This window comes from Myxocyprinus asiaticus, chromosome 40 (assembly GCF_019703515.2).
Source record: "Myxocyprinus asiaticus isolate MX2 ecotype Aquarium Trade chromosome 40, UBuf_Myxa_2, whole genome shotgun sequence".
In the NCBI taxonomy this organism is placed as follows: Eukaryota; Metazoa; Chordata; class Actinopteri; order Cypriniformes; family Catostomidae; genus Myxocyprinus; species Myxocyprinus asiaticus.
In genome coordinates this window covers 23,590,486-23,613,415 of record NC_059383.1, presented here as the reverse complement: position 1 = coordinate 23,613,415, position 22,930 = coordinate 23,590,486, and the positions used below count along the sequence as shown (strand labels likewise).

Genomic DNA, 22,930 nt, shown 5'->3' with positions numbered 1-22,930 from the left:
CGGGCTTTTTTGTGGCATTGGCGCAGTAAAGGCTTCTTTCTGGCAACTCGACCATGCAGCTCATTTTTGTTCAAGTATCGGCGTATTGTGCTCCTTGAAACAACCACACCATCTTTTTCCAGAGCAGCCTGTATTTCTCCTGAGGTTACCTGTGGGTTTTTCTTTGAATCCCGAACAATTCTTCTGGCAGTTGTGGCTGAAATCTTTCTTGGTCTACCTGACCTTGGCTTGGTATCAAGAGATCCCCAAATTTTCCACCTCTTAATAAGTGATTGAACAGTACTGACTGGCATTTTCAAGGCTTTGAATATCTTTTTATATCCTTTTCCATCTTTATAAAGTTCCATTACCTTGTTACGCAGGTCTTTTGACAGTTCTTTTCTGTTCCCCATGGCTCAGTATCTAGCCTTCTCAGTGTATCCACGTGAGAGCTAACAAACTCATTGACTATTTATACTCAGACACTAATTGCAATTTTAAAATCCACAGGTGTGGGAAATTAACCTTTAAGTGCCATTTAAACCTGTGTGTGTGTCACCATGTGTGTCTGTAACAAGGCCAAACATTCAAGGGTATGTAAACTTTTGATCAGGGCCATTCGGGTAATTTCTGTTATCTTTATGATTTAAAAAGGAGCCAAACAACTATGTGATAATAAATGGCTTGATATGATCACTATCCTTAAATAAAAGACAGTTTTTTTTGCATGATCAGTCATATTTTCAAAATCAATGCCAAAATTTCGCAATTTCTGCCAGGGTATGTAAACTTTTGAGCACAACTGTGTGTGTGTGTGTGTGTGTGATATATATATATATATCTATCTCTATCTATCTATCTATCTATCTATCTCTCACACACACACACACACACTTGAAGTCAGAAGTTTACATACACCATAGCCAAATACATTTAAACTCAGTTTTTCACAATTCCTGACATTTAATCATAGAAAACATTCCCTGTCTTAGGTCAGTTAGGATCACTATATTTTAAGAATGTGAAATGTCAGAATAACAGTAGAGAGAATTATTTATTTCAGCTTTTATTTCTTTCACCACATTCTCAGTGGGTCAGAAGTTTACATACAATGTGTTAGTATTTGGTAGAATTGCCTTTAAATTGTTTAACTTGGCTCAAATGTTTTGGGTAGACTTCCACAAGCTTCTCACAATAAGTTGCTGGAATTTTGGCCCATTCCTCCAGACAGAACTGGTGTAATGGAGTCAGGTTTGTAGGCCTCCTTGTTCGCACACACTTTTTCAGTTCTGCCCACAAATTTTCTATCGGATTGAGGTCAAGGCTTTGTGATGACCACTCCAATACCTTGACTTTGTTGTCCTTAAGCCATTTTGCAACAACTTTGGAGGTATACTTGGGGTCACTGTCCATTTGGAAGACCCATTTGCGACCAAGCTTTAACTTCCTGACTGATGTCTTGAGATGTTGCTTCAATATATCCATATAATTTTCCTTCCTCGTGATGCCATCTATTTGTGAAGTGCACCAGTCCCTCCTGCAGCAAAGCACTCCCACAATATGATGCTGCCACCCCCATGCTTCATGGTTGGGATGGTGTTCTTCGGCTTGCAAGCCTCACCCTTTTTTTCTCCAAACATAATGTTTGTTTCACCAGACCAGAGGACATTTCTCAAAAAGTAAGATCTTTGTCCCCATGTGCACTTGCAAACTGTTTTCTGGTGGTTTTGGAGCAGTGGCATCTATCTTGCTGAGCAGCCATTCGGGTTATGTCGATATATGATTTGTTTTACTGTGGATATAGATAGTTGTTTACCTGTTTCTTCCAGCATCTTCACAAGGCCCTTTGCTGTTGTTCTGGGATTGATTTGCACTTTTCGCACCAAACTACGTTCATCTCTAGGAGATAGAAAGCGTCTCCTTCCTAAACGTTATGATAGCTGAGTGGTGCCATGGTGTTTATATTTGCATACCATTGTTTGTACAGATGAACGTGGTACCTTCAGGTGTTTGGAAATTGCTCCCAAGGATGAACCAGAATTGTGGAGGTCAAAAAAAATTTTCTGAGGTCTTCATTGATTTCTTTTGATTTTCCCATGATGTCAAGCAAAGAGGCACTGAGTTTGAAGTTAGGCCTTAAAATACATCCACTGGTACACCTCCAATTCAGTACACCTCCTATCAGAAGCTAACTGACTAATTGTCTAAAGGCTTGACATCATTTTCTGGAATTTTCCATGCTGCTTTTAAGGCACAGTTAACTTAATGTAAACATCTGCCCCACTGAAATTGTGATATATTCAATTAAAAGTGAAACAATCTGTAAACAGTTGTTGGAAAAATTACTCGTGTCATTCACAAAGATGATGTCCTAAACAACTTGCCAAAACTATAGTTTGCTAATATGAAATGTGGAGTGGTTAAAAAATTAGTTTTAATGACTTCAACTGTATAGATAAATATAAAATATAATAAAAAAATAACTTTAAATACAGCATCATGTATTTACCTATTTCAACCTATTCAAAAGCTACAGAATAAAAATATGTTTTCAAAGTTTATACATACATATACAGTATACAGACAGATAGATAGATAGAAAGACAGACAAAACATTAAAAAAAATTTCTCCAGGATTTCTGCAAAACCAAATTATTTTCGGTGCATCACTACTAAACATGTACTCAGAAAAAAAAAAGAAAAAAAGAGACACACTAACCCAGAGTCAGGTATGTGTAGCAGCACAAATATAGCCATCTCCCATAGTCCAGCACTCTCCAGCTGGGCGGCATAGCTTGTGTGCAGCAAGCCCTGGCATGAGGTGGACAAGTGGTTGTAGTTCAGAGCCTGCAACACGTTCCACAGGTGCCAGCTTAGCCGGTAATCCAGACGATCGATCGTTACTGTGCTGGGATCTAGTAGCTGTTGTAGGCTGTAGTGCCTGATGAGTGGAAAATAGCACAGAACAGCAGAATTAGACCACTTACAGACAAATATTACCAAATTGGTTCTAAGGGGTGAGTATGGACCAGAATGGTAGTGATTCTAGAAATACATCATAAATTACTGAAAGACCAGAAACCAGAGAGGAGACTGATTACCAACCTATCGCTGTAAAGTTTGAGCAAGTGGAAGCAGATATTGTAGAGCTGCTTTTTGGATACGTTCTCCTCCATTTCTTCATCCAAACCCAACAACTCAATTTCATCTACATAGGGAGGTAAAGGATGGCAAGCATACTTTATCCCTTCCTCTGAGCCCTGCAACACAAAAATATTAATGATTTCATCAGACAATTCATTATATGAAGTGCAATGTTTGTGCCCTGTAAACAAGTTTAAACGATGAATAATTTCATCACCAAAAGTAAGCTACGTACTGTTTGCAGTGATAAAGGTAGCCAAGGCAAGTCATTTCATTACTCCATTTATTGGAATACATGTTTTTTTTATAGAAATGTATTATAGAAATACAGGTGCATCTCAATAAATTAGAATGTCGTGGAAAAGTTCATTTATTTCAGTAATTCAACTCAAATTGTGAAACTCGTGTATTAAATAAATTCAGTGCACACAGACTGAAGTAGTTTAAGTCTTTGGTTCTTTTAATTGTGATGATTTTGGCTCACATTTAACAAAAACCCACCAATTCACTATCTCAAAAAATTAGAATATGGTGACATGCCAATCAGCTAATCAACTCAAAACACCTGCAAAGGTTTCCTGAGCCTTCAAAATGGTCTCTCAGTTTGGTTCACTAGGCTACACAATCATGGGGAAGACTGCTGATCTGACAGTTGTCCAGAACACAATCATTGACACCCTTCACAAGGAGGGTAAGCCACAAACATTCATTGCCAAAGAAGCTGGCTGTTCACAGAGTGCTGTATCCAAGCATGTTAACAGAAAGTTGAGTGGAAGGAAAAAGTGTGGAAGAAAAAGATGCACAACCAACCGAGAGAACCGCAGCCTTATGATTGTCAAGCAAAATCGATTCAAGAATTTGGGTGAACTTCACAAGGAATGGACTGAGGCTGGGGTCAAGGCATCAAGAGCCACCACACACAGACCTGTCAAGGAATTTGGCTACAGTTGTCGTATTCCTCTTGTTAAGCCACTCCTGAACCACAGACAACGTCAGAGGCGTCTTACCTGGGCTAAGGAGAAGAAGAACTGGACTGTTGCCCAGTGTTCCAAAGTCCTCTTTTCAGATGAGAGCAAGTTTTGTATTTCATTTGGAAACCAAGGTCCTAGAGTCTGGAGGAAGGGTGGAGAAGCTCATAGCCCAAGTTGCTTGATGTCCAGTGTTAAGTTTCCACAGTCTGTGATGATTTGGGGTGCAATGTCATCTGCTGGTGTTGGTCCATTGTGTTTTTTGAAAACCAAAGTCACTGCACCCGTTTACCAAGAAATTTTGGAGCACTTCAGGCTTCCTTCTGCTGACCAGCTTTTTAAAGATGCTGATTTCATTTTCAGCAGGATTTGGCACCTGCCCACACTGCCAAAAGCATCAAAAGTTGGTTAAATGACCATGGTGTTGGTGTGCTTGACTGGCCAGTAAACTCACCAGACCTGAACCTTGTCAAGAGGAAAATGAGAAACAAGAGACCAAAAAATTCAGATGAGCTGAAGGCCACTGTCAAAGAAACCTGGGCTTCCATACCACCTCGGCAGTGCCACAAACTGATCACCTCCATGCCACGCCGAATTGAGGCAGTAATTAAAGCAAAAGGAGCCCCTACCAAGTATTGAGTACATATACAGTAAATGAACATACTTTCCAGAAGGCCAACAATTCACTAAAAATGTTTTTTTTATTGGTCTTATGATGTATTCTAATTTTTTGAGATAGTGAATTGGTGGGTTTTTGTTAAATGTGAGCCAAAATCGTCACAATTAAAAGAACCAAAGACTTAAACTACTTCAGTCTGTGTGCATTGAATTTATTTAATACACGAGTTTCACAATTTGAGTTGAATTACTGAAATAAATGAACTTTTCCACGACATTCTAATTTATTGAGATGCACCTGTATACTGTACATAGGCTACTAAGATAAAAAAAAAAAAAAAAAAACCTTAGTATAAAATTGTTATTTCATATGTAGAATACACACATCTAAAAGTAACTAATAGCTTCCAAAAAAAACTATTGTGTGTTGCGAGGTACCTGAAAGGCAGCTTCATATTTGGCTAGAGCATCGGCTACAGAAGCAGTGGGAGGCAGCATGTACCAAAGATGAACAGCAACACACCGCTTCCAATCGAGTTCAGAGCAAACGTTTACACAGCAGTCTGTTGACTGCCACACCTTAAAATAAAAACCATGAGGGTTAAGGTGGAAAGAACACCCAAAGCCCCAGCGCAATGATGTCCAGGTTTATGGCATTTTAGTTACTTACTGGCTTGCCTGCAAGCAGAGCGAAAATTCGTAATCTCTCTTCTTCTATGAAGGAGTCGGTCTGCATCCTGTTCCAGTCACTGAGCTGTAGAGCCAAAAGATCTCTACAATACTGAGAGCCCACAGCCTGAGACAGAATTAGAGAAAGCCGATGGTCCCCTACAGAGACATTTTATATCAGAACAACTCGCACTGCTGTACATAATGCAACTGAACATAAAGAATGTGTACATACTAAAAAGTAGGGGTGTGACCACGTGCCACGAGATCTCGCGATATTAAAACGTGATGATATTTCTCGTTGAGGTGAAAAGCTGTCGCACGATAGCAGCATGACGGAGTGTATGGGTGAAATTAGCATAGAAGATGCCCCCGCCACTTTTAAATCGTTTGTGTGGCAGCATTTTAGGTACCCGGTGGAAACAATAAACGGCAACAGAGTGACAGACAAGACACAAACAAAGGCTGTGTCTCGTTTGGAAGGCTGTGTCCTCTGGAGGTCACATTTATCGGCCGCATACTTCGAGGCTGTCTCGTTTCATTTTTTTTTTTTTTGTCTTTCTTTTTCTTATTTTTTTATCTATTGTCAATGCCTTTTATGTATATGCACTTACATTTATACAATTGTTAACCTTTTTTGCATTCCCAATAAAAAAAAAATAAAAAAAATAATGAAACGAGACAGCCTCGATGACGTATGTGGCCGACAAATGTGACCTCCGGAGGACGTGGTCTTCCGAACGAGACACAGCCAATATGTAAGCATTGTAAGAAAATAGTGGCGTACACCGCGGCTAACACAAGCACAATGAAAGACACCTACAGAACCACCGCAGCTCTCAACTAAAATCAACCAGGTCTGAAGAGACTCATGTGAAATCATACAGGAGAGAAGCCAGTCAGTTGAGTTTGGGGCAAAACCTTTTACAGTGCTACAGTCTTTTACTGCATATGATAATTCATACTCAAAGTAGAACTGAAGTGATTTTCATTACAAGATGATAGTTAAAACATTTCAAAATTCACCTGCATTGTTTTGCATTTTGTGACTTTCAGTCGAATAAAAGACTATTTTTCCAGTCATATACACTACCGGTCAAAAGTTTTGAAACACTTGCCTGAAATGTTTCTCATGATCTTAAAAATCTTTTGATCTGAAGGCATGTGCTCAAATGTTTGAAATTAGTTTTATAGACAAAAATATAATTGTGCCACCACATTAATTTATTTCATTCCAAAACTAACGTAAATTTTTAAAAACAGTTTTTGAAATGGATGACTTGGACCAAATAATAAAGAAAAGCAGCCAATAAGTGCCCAACTTAGATGGGAACACCTTCAATACTGTTTAAAAAGCATCCCAGGGTGATACCTCAAGAAGTTGGTTGAGAAAATGTCAGAAGTACATGTCTGCAAATTCTAGGCAAAGGGTGACTACTTTGAAGATGCTAAAATATAACACAGTTTTGATTTATTTTGGATTTTGTTTAGTCACAACATAATTCCCATAGTTCCATTTATGTTATTCCATAGTTTTGATGACTTCACTATTATTCTAAAATGTGAAGAAAAAAAATTATAATAAAGAAGTGTTTCAAAACTTTTGACCGGTAGTGTATATAGTGTTAAAATATCATCTCGTTCTCGTGAACCCAGTATCGTGTATCGTCTCGTGAGCTAAGTGTATCGTCACACCCCTACTAAAAAGTAAACACTAAAAATATGCAGCAACAAAGGTTTAAATTAGCATGATAAAATGAAACCAAGGAACAAAAAGGACTCATTATTGCTCAACAGGAAAAACTGTACACTCACCACTCTTCTGGGCCAGTTCGCAAGCCTTACTAATGCAGTGGCCAGTAAGGTAACTGAATACTGCCTTAGCATGGTTGCGCTGCAGTGCCAAGCCCACCTCCTCCTCAATGCACTCGGCTGCGCTCTCAGACAGCCAGTGCGAGAAGCTCCTACGCCGCTCAAGCTGCTGCTGGTAGTCTGAATTTTGCTCAGACTCCACCTCCTGGTCACTCAAACGACCCCACAAAGCAGTACACAGAGTCCAAACCTGCCGCCAGTGAGCTAAGACAGCTAATAGGAGTGATCAATTAGGTTTTTTTTCCAAGTCATTTTTTGAAATAAATACACTTGAAATCACTACCAATACTTTTAGATGTCAGCCATGTGCAGGGATTCTTGAATTCTCAAACAATTAGCTCTATAGGGAACCACATTCTATAAAATGTTATGGTGCACAAACCTCACACTAATTCAGTTCAGATTTTCAAAACACAACAGTTTTGAGTGCACGGATTTGATTTTTCAATACATTTTCCTGTTCTGGGAATTGTTTATTTCAAACAAATACATTAAATTGGGCAAATAAAGGATACATTTCTTTTTTCTTTTTTTTTTTAAAGCTAACAATGAGCTTAAAAAAAAAACTAATCAAACATCTTTATTTCCTCATAAAACTTATTCTAAACTAACACAAGCTAACAGAAGAAACTGGGAGGTATGAATTAAAACAAAAAAGACTGCATACCATCTCCTGCTCCTGTATCTTTGTTGACCTCCACAATCCACTCGGCATACTCATGCAAAGCATCCACTCCTCTTGCTGGCTGAATATAGGGACAAGGGTCATCAGTGTTGATTGTGCTATGCTTCAGACCGATCTCCAGTGGTCTGTGGTATAGAGCCAGGCTCTCTGCTGATTCCTTGAGTTCTAGGCCCACAGCCTGCTCCACAAGCACTTTAAATAGACTTTCAGTGATCCTGGTATGATGCAAAGATGGGAAAAATATTTTGAGAAAAGATTCTACCACACTTTGGATACTTGCAGACCAATCATGTAACCCTCATGAAGACAAATGATTACCTTGGGAACTATGGTTTCCTACAATAGGTAAGCTAACCCTATTATAAATGGTAAATCTTCTGGATGTTAAGGACAACCGGACAAAACTGCAAGTTTATATCATTCACAGAACTGGGAAATGTAAAACGTACGGTTTGCTCTTAGTTGGTTTGGGTAAGAAGCCAAGTCCCATGCTCTCCGCTGCCTGCTCCTTCATGGCTTCGGTGATGCTAATTTGATCTCCACAGTGCACCAATGTCCAATTGGGCCCCCAGCCCACTCTAAAAGACCGGCCTTTAAAGAGAGCAGCATCCATCAGCAGACGGCCTTTGCCCACAGTTATAGAGCTCTCCAGAGGGACAGGCCCCCCTAGCCTGCGGGCCCCCACAGTCCGTAGAGTAGGTTCTGGGGGAGGGGGCGGCAACAGGAAGGAGGGGCCCAATGATGGCCATGGGGCTTCAGACACTAGTGTTTTACCAAGCTTCTGAGGCATTACACCAAAAGGAGCCTCGGGCAATTGAGAAAAGAGTCCTCCTCCTGAGGTGAACTTGGCCTGTAGCAAGCCTCCAACTGTGAGGGCAAAGTCATTGAAGTTGTTTATCAGACATGAAGCTAGGGCTACATGATTTGGTTAAAATAAATAATGTGATTACTATAAAAAAAAAAATTTGATTGCAAGTTACATGAGATTACACAAACAAAAAAATTAAGCTGGAGTGCTTTGTGTTCTGAGTACATATTATAAGCAACTTTCACCACAGACATAAAGCGAATCAAACACAGACCAACCCACAAGTTAGTGTGGAGTGCACACATACAGTACTGCGAACAGCTGAAAGCACCGTATCATGAGCGTCACATGTGCATAGGAACATGTATGAACAGAGTGATGCCTCTTCAATTTGAAACATGCAGCAAAGCAGACTTTACATTAATTTAATTGACAGAATTGTGTGGTCAAAAATGTTCCAGGTTCAACAAGTTAATTCTAACTGACAGCTTATGTAGCATATTACCACATGCAAAAAAAGACTTCTCTTGTTAATAAAAAAAATTAAAAACAATTGCAGTTACAGTAAGTCACTTACAACGAAAATGAACGAGGCGAGTCCATAAACATTAAAATACACACGGTTTTGCGATAAGGAGGAGGATTTTCCAGGGGTGATGGCGGGACATGTGGCACATAAGCCTCTACTTTACACATTTGATATTTTATTATTCGTCTCTGACCCTTCTAGATCTATGCCTTGCCTCCACAGAATTATTCATTCCTTTTCTAAGTTCTCGGGATACAGCGTTAACTGGTCTAAATCCGAAGCTTTGGCTCTGACAGCGTACTGCCCGATAATGGCTTTTCAGCCGGGTGCCTTTCAGTGGCCCACACAGGGCATTAATATTTGGGTATTTTACTCTCAGCAAATTTGTGTGATTTAGTTAAGAGTTAATTTTGACCCTTTAATAAAAAGGTTTTCGAGCGATGTGGGCAGGTGGGCTTCATTACATTTATCAATGATTGGGAAGGTTAATGTTATTAAAATGAATTGTATTCCAAAATTCAACTACCTGCTACAGTCACTTCCTATACAGTGCATCCGGAAAGTATTCACAGCGCTTCATTTTTTTCCACATTTTGTTATGTTACAGCCTTATTCCAAAATGGATTAAATTCATTATTTTCCTCAAAATTCTACAAACAATACCCCATAATGACAACGTGAAAGAAGTTTGTTTGAAATCTTTGCAAATGATAAATAAAAAAATAAAAGAAAAAAAGAAAACACATGTACATAAGTATTCACAGCCTTTGCACAATACTTTGTTGAAGCACCTTTTGCACCAATTACAGCCTCAAGTCTTTTTGAGTATGATGCTACAAGCTTGGCACACCTATTTTTGGGCAGTTTCTCCCATTCTTCTTTGCAGGACCTCTCAAGCTCCATCATGTTGGATGGGGAGCGTCGGTGCACAGCCATTTTCAGATCTCTCCAGAGATGTTCAATCGGGTTCAAGTCTGGGCTCTGGCTGGGCCACTCAAGGACATTCACAGAGTTGTCCCAGAGCCACTCCTTTGTTATCTTGGCTGTGTGCTTAGGGTCATTGTCCTGTTGGAAGATGAACCTTCGCCCCAGTCTGAGGTCCAGAGCGCTCTGGAGCAGGTTTTCATCAAGGATGTCTCTGTACATTGCTGCATTCATCTTTCCCTCAATCCTGACTAGTCTCCCAGTTCCTGCCGCTGAAAAACATCCCCACAGCATGATGCTGCCACCACCATGCTTGACTGTAGGGATGGTATTGGCCAGGTGATGAGCGGTGACTGGTTTCCTCCAGACATGACGCTTGCCATTCAGGCCAAAGAGTTCAATCTTTGTTTCTCATGGTCTGAGAGTCCTTCAGGTGCCTTTTGGCAAACTCCAGGCGGGCTGTCTGTGCCTTTTACTGAGGAGTGGCTTCTGTCTGGCCACTCTACCATACAGGCCTGATTGGAGGAATGCTGCAGAGATGGTTGTTCTTCTGGAAGGTTCTTCTCTCTCCACAGAGAAACGCTGGAGCTCTGTCAGAGTGACCAACAGGTTCTTGGTCACCTCCCTGACTAAGGCCCTTCTCCCCCGATCGCTTCCATTTATGGATGATGGAGGCCACTGTGCTCATTGGGACCTTCAGTGCTTGCAGAAATTTTTCTGTACCCTTCCTCAGATCTGTGCCTCAATACAATCCTGTCTCGGAGGTCTACAGACAATTCCTTGGACTTCATGGCTTGGTTTGTGCTCTGACATGCACTGTTAACTGTGGGACCTTATATAGACAGGTGTGTGCCTTTCCAAATCATGTCCAATCAACTGAATTTACCACAGGTGGGCTCCAATCAAGTTGTAGAAACATCTCAAGGATGATCAGTGGAAACAGGATGCACCAGAGCTCAATTTTGAGTGTCATGGCAAAGGCTGTGAATACTTATGTACATGTGATTTTTTATTTTTTTTTTTTAATTTGCAAAGATTTCAAACAAACTTCTTTCACGTTGTCATTATGGGGTATTGTTTGTAGAATTTTGAGGAAAATAATGAATTTAATCCATTTTGGAATAAGGCTGTAACATAACAAAATGTGGAAAAAGTGAAGCACTGTCAATACTTTCTGGATGCACTGTAGATATCCCCCTCTCTTATTTCAAGCAATTTATTTAAAGTCCTTCATTTGGAATGGGAAACATCCCAGAATACATTTCAGTAAGCTGCATAGGCCGACTGATAAAGGTGGGCTAGACCTACCTAAGATTTTGTTTTATTATTATGCGTTCAGTCTCAGACATTTGGCTCATTGGTCGCTTCCACCTTAGAGAGTCCCTCCCTGGTTGTGTATTGAACAGGAAGTTCAATATCAGTCTAACCAAAGAAGTTAAATTACACCCCGTTATCTCGCATTTACACTTGGTGTGGACAAAAGTGTCCAGAGTGTTTAATTCGGACATTTATTTAAATGTTGCCTCGAGATTACGGCTTAACCCCAAACTATTGGTTAAAGTAAATAAATGGTTATTAAAGTCCCCTTTCTGCTGGTCAGAGTGTATTGTGAGGGAGGTTAACACACTCGGTGACCTATATGAGACCAGAGTATTGAGATATTTTGAAAATCTGGTTTAACATTTTGGGATTCCAAGATCCCAGTTCTTTAGATATTTACAGCTGCGCCACCTGCTCTGTATTATTTTTGGGAGTAGCATACACCCCCTAAAGCAGATACTCTGGGAGTGGTGATTACTGCTTTTGGAAAAGGTCATCAGTGTATTCCTCCCTGCTAATTCAGAGTCTGGAGCACAGAGCTACAACTTCTCTCAAGAGATTATGGGAGAAAGATTTAAACTTGGTATTGGAGGAGGGAGAGTGGGCTAGGATTCTAAAAAACATCAAGTCTGCATCTAGAGATGCAAGAGTGCGCCTTATGCAATTCAAGATTTTACATCAATTTTATTGGACCCCCTCTAGATTGTATAGGCTTGATCTTAAAGACACACCCACCTGCTGGCAATGCCAATCAGAGGATGGAGGCATAACCCATGTCTTTTGGGGGTGTGTTAAGATCCAGGAGTTTTGGTTCAGAGTCTTGTGTGTGACGTATTGGGCACTCGGTTTCATTTTGCCCCAGACTCTGTATTTTGAGCGATAGGGCGGTCATCGAAGTTGAGAATAGACACATAAAGAGTTGGGTCCTAACCAGCATCATGATTGCCAGAAAGATTCTTTTAAGGGGTTGGAGGTTGGCTGGAGCGCCTTCATTTCAGGAGTGGTGCTCGGAGATGGGGAAGGTGGCGGCCTTTGAAGAAGGGTCTTTTAGAAGACTAGGGAAATTGAATTTATGGAGAAATGGGGCAGATATCTGTCATTGCTGGATGTGTAATTATTATTATTATTTTTGTGTGTGTCTATAATCATGTGTATATACTCATATGTGACCACAGAGATGTTTGTTGGGGGTCAGGGCGGTTGTGGGGTTTAAATGTCGATTCCATGTATACATGTTTTGCTGTTCTTTAGGAATCAATAAAAAAAAATATATAATTACAAAAAAATACACACGGTTTTAAAAGTAAAGCCACATGACATAAACATTATAAGTGTTAACCTGATTTTAGTGTGATACCATCTCTGTTCATCATGATTTTTAGTGAGTTCACCGGTGTTACGTCGTCATTGAAATGAAGTTGTAATATTGGAAATACTGTAACTTTCAGAAAATGCTAGCAAGCGATTTTATCTCACTAAATTCATGCTAACACAATGTTTGCATCTTGTGGCTACACCTTTGAAACAATGTCCATTTTAACGTTTATTGTCTTGCCCCATTTACTTCCTTTGTAAGCGGCTACTGTAACAATGATTTTTGATTTTTTTTTTTTTAAATAAACAAGAGAAATCTAAAAATGGTAAAAATCAACATTATGCCACAAATGCTGTCAATTCAGCTTAACCTGTATTGAGCCCAGAACATTCCTTTAATAATCTCATGATTTTAATTGTACAGCTCAAAATGCAATTGTGCAGTTCACAGTTCAAGTATTCTTCCCACAAGTATGCCAAAAGTGCAGGTCTCAGACTAAATGAATTGCATCAATTATACTGGCGTACTTGATGCGCGGCCAATTCCAGAAAGCAGGACTTTCGGGGAGGCCACATCCTTTAAGAGCTTTGAGGAGCCATTTTCTTGAAACGGGTCACACTCATCATCCTCTGTAAACAGAGAGGCCTTCATGATCTGTGTGGAATAAAAACCACTATCATTAAAGCAGCAGATCATAGGATGTGAAGTTTTCACAACTGATGACTGATTTGATTGAGTTGATGTGTGCTCTACCTGTAGGGTATGAGGGTTGATGCCCATTGAAGAAGCGATTTGACTGGAGGCAGAAACCGGCTCGTGTTCAGCAGGAGTCTCAGCTCTCAGTTTGTTCTCATCGAATGAAGTTCTCTCTCCATCCTCCTCACCCAAAACACTGTCCACTGGGAGTTCTTGAGTAATGTCAGCCATGTCGCTGTCCAACTCCGACACATGGCTGAGCAGCTCAAGAACTGCAGTACTCTACACAAAAATATCAAGTCAGGTTTTCCATCTTGATTTGTGTGCAGAGTTCCATGATGTTTTAATTGTTCATGTATAATCCTTAATAGATGTAAATGTTTTGCTACATTTCTGGTTAAATTACAGCTCAAAAATACACAAATCAAACTTCACTTTGACAAATTTGTTGAAAAGGATTTGTCAGGCTTTGAATTTCCAGCTGTGGCATATTCAGAACATTGCTTTGAAAGCATTTCTGTGTACCCATGAATCTGATGGACACAAACATTTTAGCTTTATTGTACTTTTATTTATCAATGAAAAAAAAATGAAAAAAATAAATAAAAAAAAGCAAATTCACATACTGTCATTCATACATTTGTAATCACTACCAGTTGTAAAACTAAGACATTCATATATCACTGTATTTTAAGTTACTCTTGATAAATCACCAGGTATAAAGAAGAAATCTAAAATACATTTGTATTTGCAAATTCTTTGCATGTGTTTCACAAATCTCATTACATAGGAAAATTCTTAATATTTTTGGCAAAGATAAAAGAATCCAAGCATCATTAAATAAAAAAACTTATGCTTGGATGATTTACTCCACTCAAAATGTATTGAGAATTAATCTTGTATTATCATTGTTTAATAATAAAATAATAATAATAATAATAATAATAAAGAAACTGTTTTAACAAATACTTTCCTGAAATTATTGCAAGATTTCAAACTCAAGCCTTTATACCAGCCAAGCACCTGCTAATTTTTACTAGAGAACAAGAGAAAGGTGACCTTTCAGAGTATAAATATTATCATAGATAAAAGTTTCCTAATAAACACCATAATTCTCTTTTTAAACAACTCTTAGCATTTAAAATGTGTGCACAGCATAGCAATAACTTCCGAGCTCTAGGAGTCACAGTAGATTAGCATTTGAACCACTAAAACTCTTTGCTCTCTCCCTACTGTCAGTGTTGATCTGGACTGCAGGGGGCACAGCAGGTATGAGTGAACCTGAGTAGCCTTCAGAGACCAATGTGTGTCAGACTCAGTGCGTTCCTCAGTCTACCTGAGCCTTTGGCGGCATCTGCTGCTGGGTCAGTGGAAGCTGCTGGATCCCAGAGGGAATGCCCGTCTTCAACTTCTTCAGGTCGACCTTAGACGGGGGAACTTCCTCTTCTTCATCTGATTCCTGTAGGCCATACTTTGAAAAGTGGGCCACCTGTAGCGGAGAGAGACATCAGGTCCAAATGAAGATGATTTTAGTTTAATAAAAAGTTTATTCATCCATGAAAAACAGATTTTGGTAGCAGCAATCAGATAAAATGTGGTGATAAAGTGAGAGAAGATACAAGGTTGACCATTAAAAACAAAATTAAACAAAAAATACTTATTGATATAGACAGCTAAGGGAAAGGCGTGTATACCTCAAACACCCAAGAGCCAGTTTCGGGCCGGTACTCCAGGAAGCGAGCACCCTGTTTACGTGAGGCAGCCTCCAGTCGGCCCTCATAATTCATCTCAATCAACCTCTCGGGACTCTTGATCTGACAGCATGTTGTCTTGTCATTGGGCCACACACCGTCTAAAGTGACCTCTGCTCGTCTGTGTGTTACAAGCAACAACAAAAGTTAAACCAACAAGGAAAAATGCGATTTGAAAGAGATCGACTAAAGTGGTCGAGTAGGACACAAAACGCTCCATTACCTGTTGAGGCCTTCTCCCACAGGAGGCTTGTCTTTGTCATCGGGGTACACAATTATCTCCTTGCGTCTGAAGTACACAATGTCATCCAGGTTCATGTTGGTAAGGTTCACCTCACCAGGGAAGAAAACGGACCCGTAGCCTGCAAAACAAATAAATATCAAACAAGTCATGATTTACAGTATTAGGGTACGTTGACACGACAATGATGTACTAAAAACGGAAAAGCTTTTCCTTTGCATTTTTGAAAAGTTTCGTGTACAGACGACAACACTGTCAAAACTATCCCCGTTCACACGGATCCGCGAAAACGACTAAAAACGCTGTATTATGCATGCCAGGCCAGTAGTTGGCGATGTCACTTTGTAAAGAAACACTACGCGCCTGCGCATATAAGCATTCTTCCACAGAGCAGTGAATACAAACAATGAAGATGGCGAAAACATCGAGCAATTTTGTCTGGACGGATGATGAGGTTGCTTTATTACTACAATTACTTTGCTGGAGAAGCGTCAATAAACTCAAAAACTTGAGCAGCACAAACACAGTCCTGTAGTCCACCATTGTAGTTTTGAATGTCTTGCGATGTTTTGAAGTACTCGCATGCATGCTTATAAATTGAACTCTCAAGATCATTCAACAAACTGCTCATTTTTACCATCACTTCGTCAACTGCCTTCTTCTGTATTCCCCCTGCTGACTCTAGGGCTGGTAGGAGAGCAAGTTAACATAAGCTGTTGATGTTGGTTTTGGATATCAGACAGAACTCTGATATATGGATATCTTCTGACGGAGAGAGAGGTCTTATGTACACTGGATCTAACATGCATTTTCACTGCCTCATGTTTTCATATTCTAAGCATATAATTGAATACTGTACATGGCATCACATCTCTGTCTATAGGCTATATACATAAGCAGTGGGTGAATGAATTGCAGGGTAAAGGTACATCAAATAAAATGAAGTAAATAAATAAATAACATTTAAAATACAAATATATTTTTCCCATCTGAATCCATACATTAAGATTTTCGAATAGCAGGTTCTGCCTACTGTACAATGTTCACACTCCATACAAAACACTCCAAATGAATAAATTGTTGATTATTGTTATTTGCAAAGACACCAGTATTCATATTGATAATTATACAGCTCAAATTGATGCCTATCATTCCATAATTTTTTATATAACACATAATACGCGTGCGCATGTCGTCATCGTTTTCACAAATTTGTGTTTTTGTATGTTTACACAGAAACGATAACGGCATTGTTTTCAAAAACTTGCACTTTGAAACCCGTTTTCAAAAGTTTGCATTTTCAAGCCCCAAAACGGCGTTGTCGTGTAAACGAACAGCCGAAACGCATAAAAAGTTTAAATTTACCTTTCCTGCCAACTGTGAAGTTCTCCACAATACATTCTCCATTTTCATTCAACGTCTTTCCCAATTCTTCCATGGTTGGGATGGTATAATAGCCCACACGGCCAAGAACTATACCTGAGAGAGGACAGTAAACAACAGAAACACCACATCAAACTGGCAATTCTTTGACAGAAAGGCAAGAAACTTCAGTCCTAACTTGTGTTTGTAATTTTCAAAACCTACATTTGGAGGAACTAGCCTGCTGATTATATCAACCCAGGCAAACGTACCAGCAGGGTGAGGAGGTCTCCGAGCCTCCAGTTCCTCATCTCTCTCCTCTTGAATGGAATCCTCTACCAGAGAGATCTCCTCACTGTTGGCCTCCAGGCCACTGCGATACCTGGAAGCTCCCCGCATGTTAAACTCAGTGATGGTGTCCTGTAGTAAGAGGCTTGGCTGGGCATGTGGAACAGGTTTGGTGATTGGGTTGGTATAAAACTTTGAGACCTCCAGATCGTCCTTCACACTTCTATCCACTGTCACTTCTCTGGTCTCTCCATCCACACTCAAACTGAAGCATGACAATGGAAACTTTATTAATATGCTACGCAATCATTCAATGTATTGTTCCAAATAATTACAAGCATAACTGATTGCACCTTTAAAGTCAACATAAAACAGCATTTGCAAACTATTTTACTTCCATGACACATTTCAGAAGGAAACAGAACAAAAACGTTTTACAAAAGAATGGAGCCAGACCTGTATGCAACTTTCCTAAAAACGATGACTAAGTAATTCTTTGTCTATTGATAAACAATCAAATTGCTGTTAAGTAAATATTGATTTCATGTTGACTTTAAAATATAAAAAAAATGACTTGAAACCAAAGGTTGAGAACTAGAGTGAACAAACCAGAGTCCATTCTGTGGATACTCTGAAGGGGAAGCCAAGTCATCAGTCTCTCTATTTACAGAATTGTTATACAGACTGCTGTTGTTGAGATTCTTCAACACAAGCTTCTTTATGCTCTTCCTAAAACATAACAATATCGCAAACAACAGTAAGTGCAGTATAGTAGGGTCACTCATTTTGGACCATTTTTGTAATAAATGAAGGAATGTATGTGACATGCTGTTCTTACCTAGGCATGAAGGCCCCATTGTTGAAAGATGGTTCATCATCATCATCAAGTCCATCAAAAAGCTGAGATTTGGAGGAGCCCGAGGAGGAGAGAGCTTTGGGACACACACGTGTGGCAGGACGAGGGGTCAGTTTGTATTGGGTCGGGGTCGTCAGGGCTTTCTGAGCAGCTGGATTTGTGGGCTTCAGACGCTAATGAGGGAGATGATGTTTCAGCAATGCATGTACTGTGCCATATCAAATCAATATTTCAAATAACATGCAATCTCTTATCAGACCACTCACTGATCTAAATCAAACAACATTAGACAAATATGGACCTCATAAGTTTTATTCAAACCTCTTCTTTCTTCTTGGGGTCAGACAGTGGATTTCTGAATAGAGGCGAATCCCCAAAAGGCGAGTAGGCCAATGCACTGATCTGCTGTTGAAGGACAGCCTGTTGAGCAGCTGCTGCACTCTGGTCAGTCAGAGCTGAGAACAAAACAGAGTTCACCAATTATTTATTTGACAAAACTGTCAGTGTCAACTACAGTGGGGTGCAAAACTCCACTAGTGAAAATGCTTACATTTACCAACATTTTATACAAATATTTTCAATAGAAAAAATATTTCCTGAATAACAATTTGAATAGAAATTTGGAAAATGCTAGAAAAACAAAAAGGAGTGATTTGAAAATTCTATTCACCTTGTGCTATATTGAAAGCACTATAACAACACACTATATGATGTTTTACCGTGTGAATTTTATTTTTTTGAAAATATACATTCATTTAAAATCAGATGATTGCAAGAGACTCCAAAAAAGTTGGGAGAGTCGAGTGTTTACTACTGTGTGATATCATTTCTTCAAATAACACTTATAAAAGGGTTTGGGCACTGAAGACACAAGATTACGTTTAGCAAGCAGAATTTTCCCCTATTCATCCATTATGCAGGTCTTCAGCTATACAATTGTAAGGGGCCTTAGTTGCCGTATTGTGCACTTCATAATGCACCACACATTCTCAATTGGATACAGGTCAGGACTGCAGGCAGGCCAATCTAGCACCCTCACTGTCCGTTTACACAGCCATGCACTTGCAAATGACCCTTTGCTATAGGGCTGTCAACTGGATTGAGAAACTAAGTTTGAATTTTTACCTGAAATAACAAATTCAAATTACATTCTAATTTTAAAGTCAGCAGATTTTTAAATTGACGTTGTTTCCTTAGTCTACAAGAGGGTGCAATAATTACATATGAACCATACTGCACCGCATTCAATTATTGCAAAGAACATTCCTGGCTATAAGAAGAAAAAAAAAAAGCAGCATTCCATTTTAAACTAATGTGCACAAAATAAAAAACACATACATAAAACATTTTAGACCATATTCTCAAACGTTCAGTAAAAAGTAAAATGAGAGGGGTTCAACAGATGGTTCTATGCCTTGCTGCCTAATCAGTTAATGGCTTAACCGTCAGCATTTTTGAATGAATGGAACTCTTTAAGGAAACTGGTTTTAGAACAGTTTGAAAAGCTTTTTTATCCTACCTCCGTATACAGCCTCCGAAGGCATTATTTTTCAGTTGTTTAGTGGTACTACTCCAGAATCAGGCTTAACAATTTCGATACAGCAGTGTTTTTCATTCATTACAGTTGTATGTATAGTACTAATATTCCAAGATAGTACTGCTATTCGGCTGAACTCGGTGGTGAAGCAGCTCACACTATAAGCATAGTTGCTATTCAAATAGACGGAGCAGAACAGAACAGAACACAAGGATCTTGAGACAAACTGAACTTCTTTCCTGACAAAGCATTTTAACAAAATAAAAAATAAAAAATAGCTTAATCTGAGAAACACTGATAAGAGTGCAAGACGCCACGGCCAAAGACCTGCACTTAAGGGGCTGTTCATACCGAATGCTTTTGCAACCATCCAGTATACCATTTGTTTTTCTATGTAAACACACATAAAAGCATCTTTAGGTGTTTCGACATGTTTTTAGTTTATTCAGCATCTTAAGCAGGAGCGCAGTTTTTTTAGAGTCTGTGTCAAGTCAAAAAGAACTTCTTTGATCTTTAAAACGCATAGAGACACATGCTTTCTATTCAACTGTATTTGCTGTGCTAATTCTAGCCTTTTTCTAGAGCAAGAATGCAATCAGTCTTAAGTCTTGTCGGTGCATGACATCCAAAATTCGAATGCGCAGTTTTTGTATCAGAATGTGCGCTCTCTCTTAAATTCAACGAATATTCAAATTTTAATTTGACAGCACTACTAAGCTCCGCTCCCTCTGGCTACTGTTGCTTGCTCAGACAAGCTTTGCAGAACTTCCCAAAGAAATGAATGGGAGATTGCCATGAACAGCAATGACATTTTTTGGCAAAATATTCTTATAAACAGAATTGATAATATTCTTACGTGAACTGGAATGAAGTGATATTTTATAGCATATTTATCTGATATTTTTGTGAAAGAAAATTATAAATTATACAGTAATTTGATTAAAAACTGTGGAGACTGTGAATCAGAATTGAGGTAAATGATTATCACAGTCACTTGGTAAAGAAAAAAAGCATAATTTGATGGTGATTATACAACTCATTACATTAGTGTAAGTGAACAGAACTGCCCATAATGTCTCATATCACACTCACTATGATTCTGTGAACTCTTATTTTATAAATCGCCTTTACCAAGATTTGAATCAATACATAAATAATTGACGTTATTAGCATTCATTTACCTTGGAGCAAATGGAGGTGTCCTTTCTTATGTTATGCTTGTTTATTTACAGTTTAATCCATAGCATGCTCTTCTTGAGATTTAAAGTTTGTTAAGAAAGAGAAAACACTGCATGTATTCTATCTAGGTGCCTTGTGTCACTATTACAAGTGACCCAGCAACAATGTTTTAAAAATTTTTTTGGATAATTTCTATAAAATTTCTCTTAAAACTGCCAAACAAACATCACTCCCATGGACTCTCATTGGAAAAAGTAAACACTTGTCAGAGAAATGGTGGATGGCAACAGTTGCTAAGATAGGATTGGTCAGGAACACTTTTTGGCAGGGCTTAGCTAAGGGTCACTTTGGGCAGTATTTGGTTTGGTGTTGTCCTGCTGGAAAACCACTTCTAAATACATGTGATCAATGGTGAATTAGATTTAACCAGAGGGCGGAGGAGTGGCTGAGGACCAGGCGACGGCGGGTCTGGAGACCGGCGGGCAAGTTTTTCCCCTTTCCTCTCTGGAGTAGGCTAGTCCGGATGGCACCCCGGCCTGAATCGGACTGGGAAGGAGTGTGACGACGAGGAGGGTGTGGTCGGGCCTTGAGGGTGCACGGCCGGCGCTGAGTCAACTAATCAGCGGGAGAAATAATGGGGAGCCAGAGACACCAGTTTGAGAGAGAGAACCGCTGTGTGTGTGTCTGTGTGTTATGATATTCTTTCGATGATTTATGTCATTAAAAGTTTTACTGACTGTTCTGCCGGTTCCCCCCTCCTCCTTGCCCATCCCTTACCCATTACAGTGACGTACAAGGTTATCCGGGAAGAAACTTGCTTCCTTCTACTCTGACAATGTTCCCCAACTCTGAGAATTGTTTTTTCCAGCAGGACAATGCTCCATGCCACACAGCCAGGTCAATCAAGGTGTGGATGGAGGACCACCGGATCAAGACCCTGTCATGGCCAGCCCAATCTCCAGACCTGAACCCCATTGAAAACCACTGGAATGTGATCAAGAGGAAGATGGATGGCCACAAGCCATCAAACAAAGCCGAGCTGCTTGATTTTTTTTGCACCAGGAGTGGAATAAATTCACCCAACAGCAATGTGAAAAACTGGTAGAGCACATGCCATGACGCATTAAAGCTGTGATTGAAAATCAGGATTATTCCACCAAATATTGATTTATGAACTCTTCCTAATTTAAAACATTAGTATTGTGTTGTTTAAAAATATGAACTTGTTTTCTTTGCATTATTCAGGGTCTGAAAACACTGCATCTTTTTTGTTATTTTGACCAGTTGTCATTTTCTGCAAAAAAGTGTGACAATATATTTATTTGGAATTTGGGAAAATGTTGTCAGTACTTTATAGAATAAAACAAAATTTTCCATTTTACTCAAACACATACCTATAAATAGTAAATCCAGAGAAACTGATAATTTTGCAGTGGTCTCTTCATTTTTTCCAGAGCTGTATACAGTTGAAGTCAGAAGTTTACATACACTTAGGTTGAAGTCGTAAAAACTAATTTTTTAACCAGTGCACAGATTTCATATTAGCAAACTATAGTTTTGGCAAGTCGTTTAGGACATCTACTTTGTGCATGACATGAGTAATTTTTCCAACAATTGTTTACAGACAGAATGTTTCACTTTTAATTGACTATATCACAATTCCAGTGGGTCAGAATTTACATTCACTAAGTTAACTGTGTCTTGAAGCAGCTTGGAAAATTCCAGAAAATGATGTCAAGCCTTCAGGCAATTAGCCAGTTCACTTCTGATAGTCTAATTGGAGGTGTACCTGTGGATGTATTTTAAGGCCTATTTTGAAAGTGCCTCTTTGTTTGACATTATGGGAAAATCAAATTAAATCAGCCGAGACCTCAGAAAAAAAATTGTGGACCTCCGCAAGTCTGTAGACCCTTGGGAACAATTTCCAAACGCCTGAAAGGTACCACATTCATCTTTACAAACAATAGTACGCAAGTATAAACACCATGGGACCACGCAGCCATCATACCACTCAGGAAGGAGATGCATTCTGTCTCCTAGAGATTAAAATAGTTTGGTGCAAAAACTGCAAATCAATCCCAGAACAACAGCAAAGGACTTTGTGCTGGAGGAAACAGGTAGACAAGTAAATATCCACAGTAAAACGAGTCCTATATCGACATAAACTGAAAGGCTGCTCAGCAAGGAAG

General features: G+C 39.3%; 1 protein-coding gene across 4 annotated transcripts in view; it reads right to left on the bottom strand.

Moving 5' to 3' along the window:
* The window catches only part of LOC127431348 (nuclear pore complex protein Nup98-Nup96-like), a 43,291-nt gene that overhangs the window by 5,382 nt on the left and 14,979 nt on the right, over positions 1–22,930 (bottom strand). For all 4 annotated transcript variants that reach the window (XM_051681762.1, XM_051681763.1, XM_051681764.1 and 1 more), the window contains 17 exons: positions 18,347–18,480; positions 18,008–18,198; positions 17,779–17,898; positions 17,154–17,434; positions 16,885–16,998; positions 15,502–15,640; positions 15,222–15,399; positions 14,864–15,016; positions 13,585–13,809; positions 13,359–13,485; positions 8,385–8,802; positions 7,918–8,150; positions 7,194–7,463; positions 5,380–5,537; positions 5,148–5,288; positions 3,085–3,239; positions 2,699–2,920 (listed from right to left, as the gene is read on the bottom strand). In XM_051681762.1, coding sequence (XP_051537722.1) covers positions 2,699–2,920; positions 3,085–3,239; positions 5,148–5,288; positions 5,380–5,537; positions 7,194–7,463; positions 7,918–8,150; positions 8,385–8,802; positions 13,359–13,485; positions 13,585–13,809; positions 14,864–15,016; positions 15,222–15,399; positions 15,502–15,640; positions 16,885–16,998; positions 17,154–17,434; positions 17,779–17,898; positions 18,008–18,198; positions 18,347–18,480 — 3,259 coding nt within the window. The remainder of the gene's footprint in view (positions 1–2,698; positions 2,921–3,084; positions 3,240–5,147; positions 5,289–5,379; positions 5,538–7,193; positions 7,464–7,917; positions 8,151–8,384; positions 8,803–13,358; positions 13,486–13,584; positions 13,810–14,863; positions 15,017–15,221; positions 15,400–15,501; positions 15,641–16,884; positions 16,999–17,153; positions 17,435–17,778; positions 17,899–18,007; positions 18,199–18,346; positions 18,481–22,930) is intronic.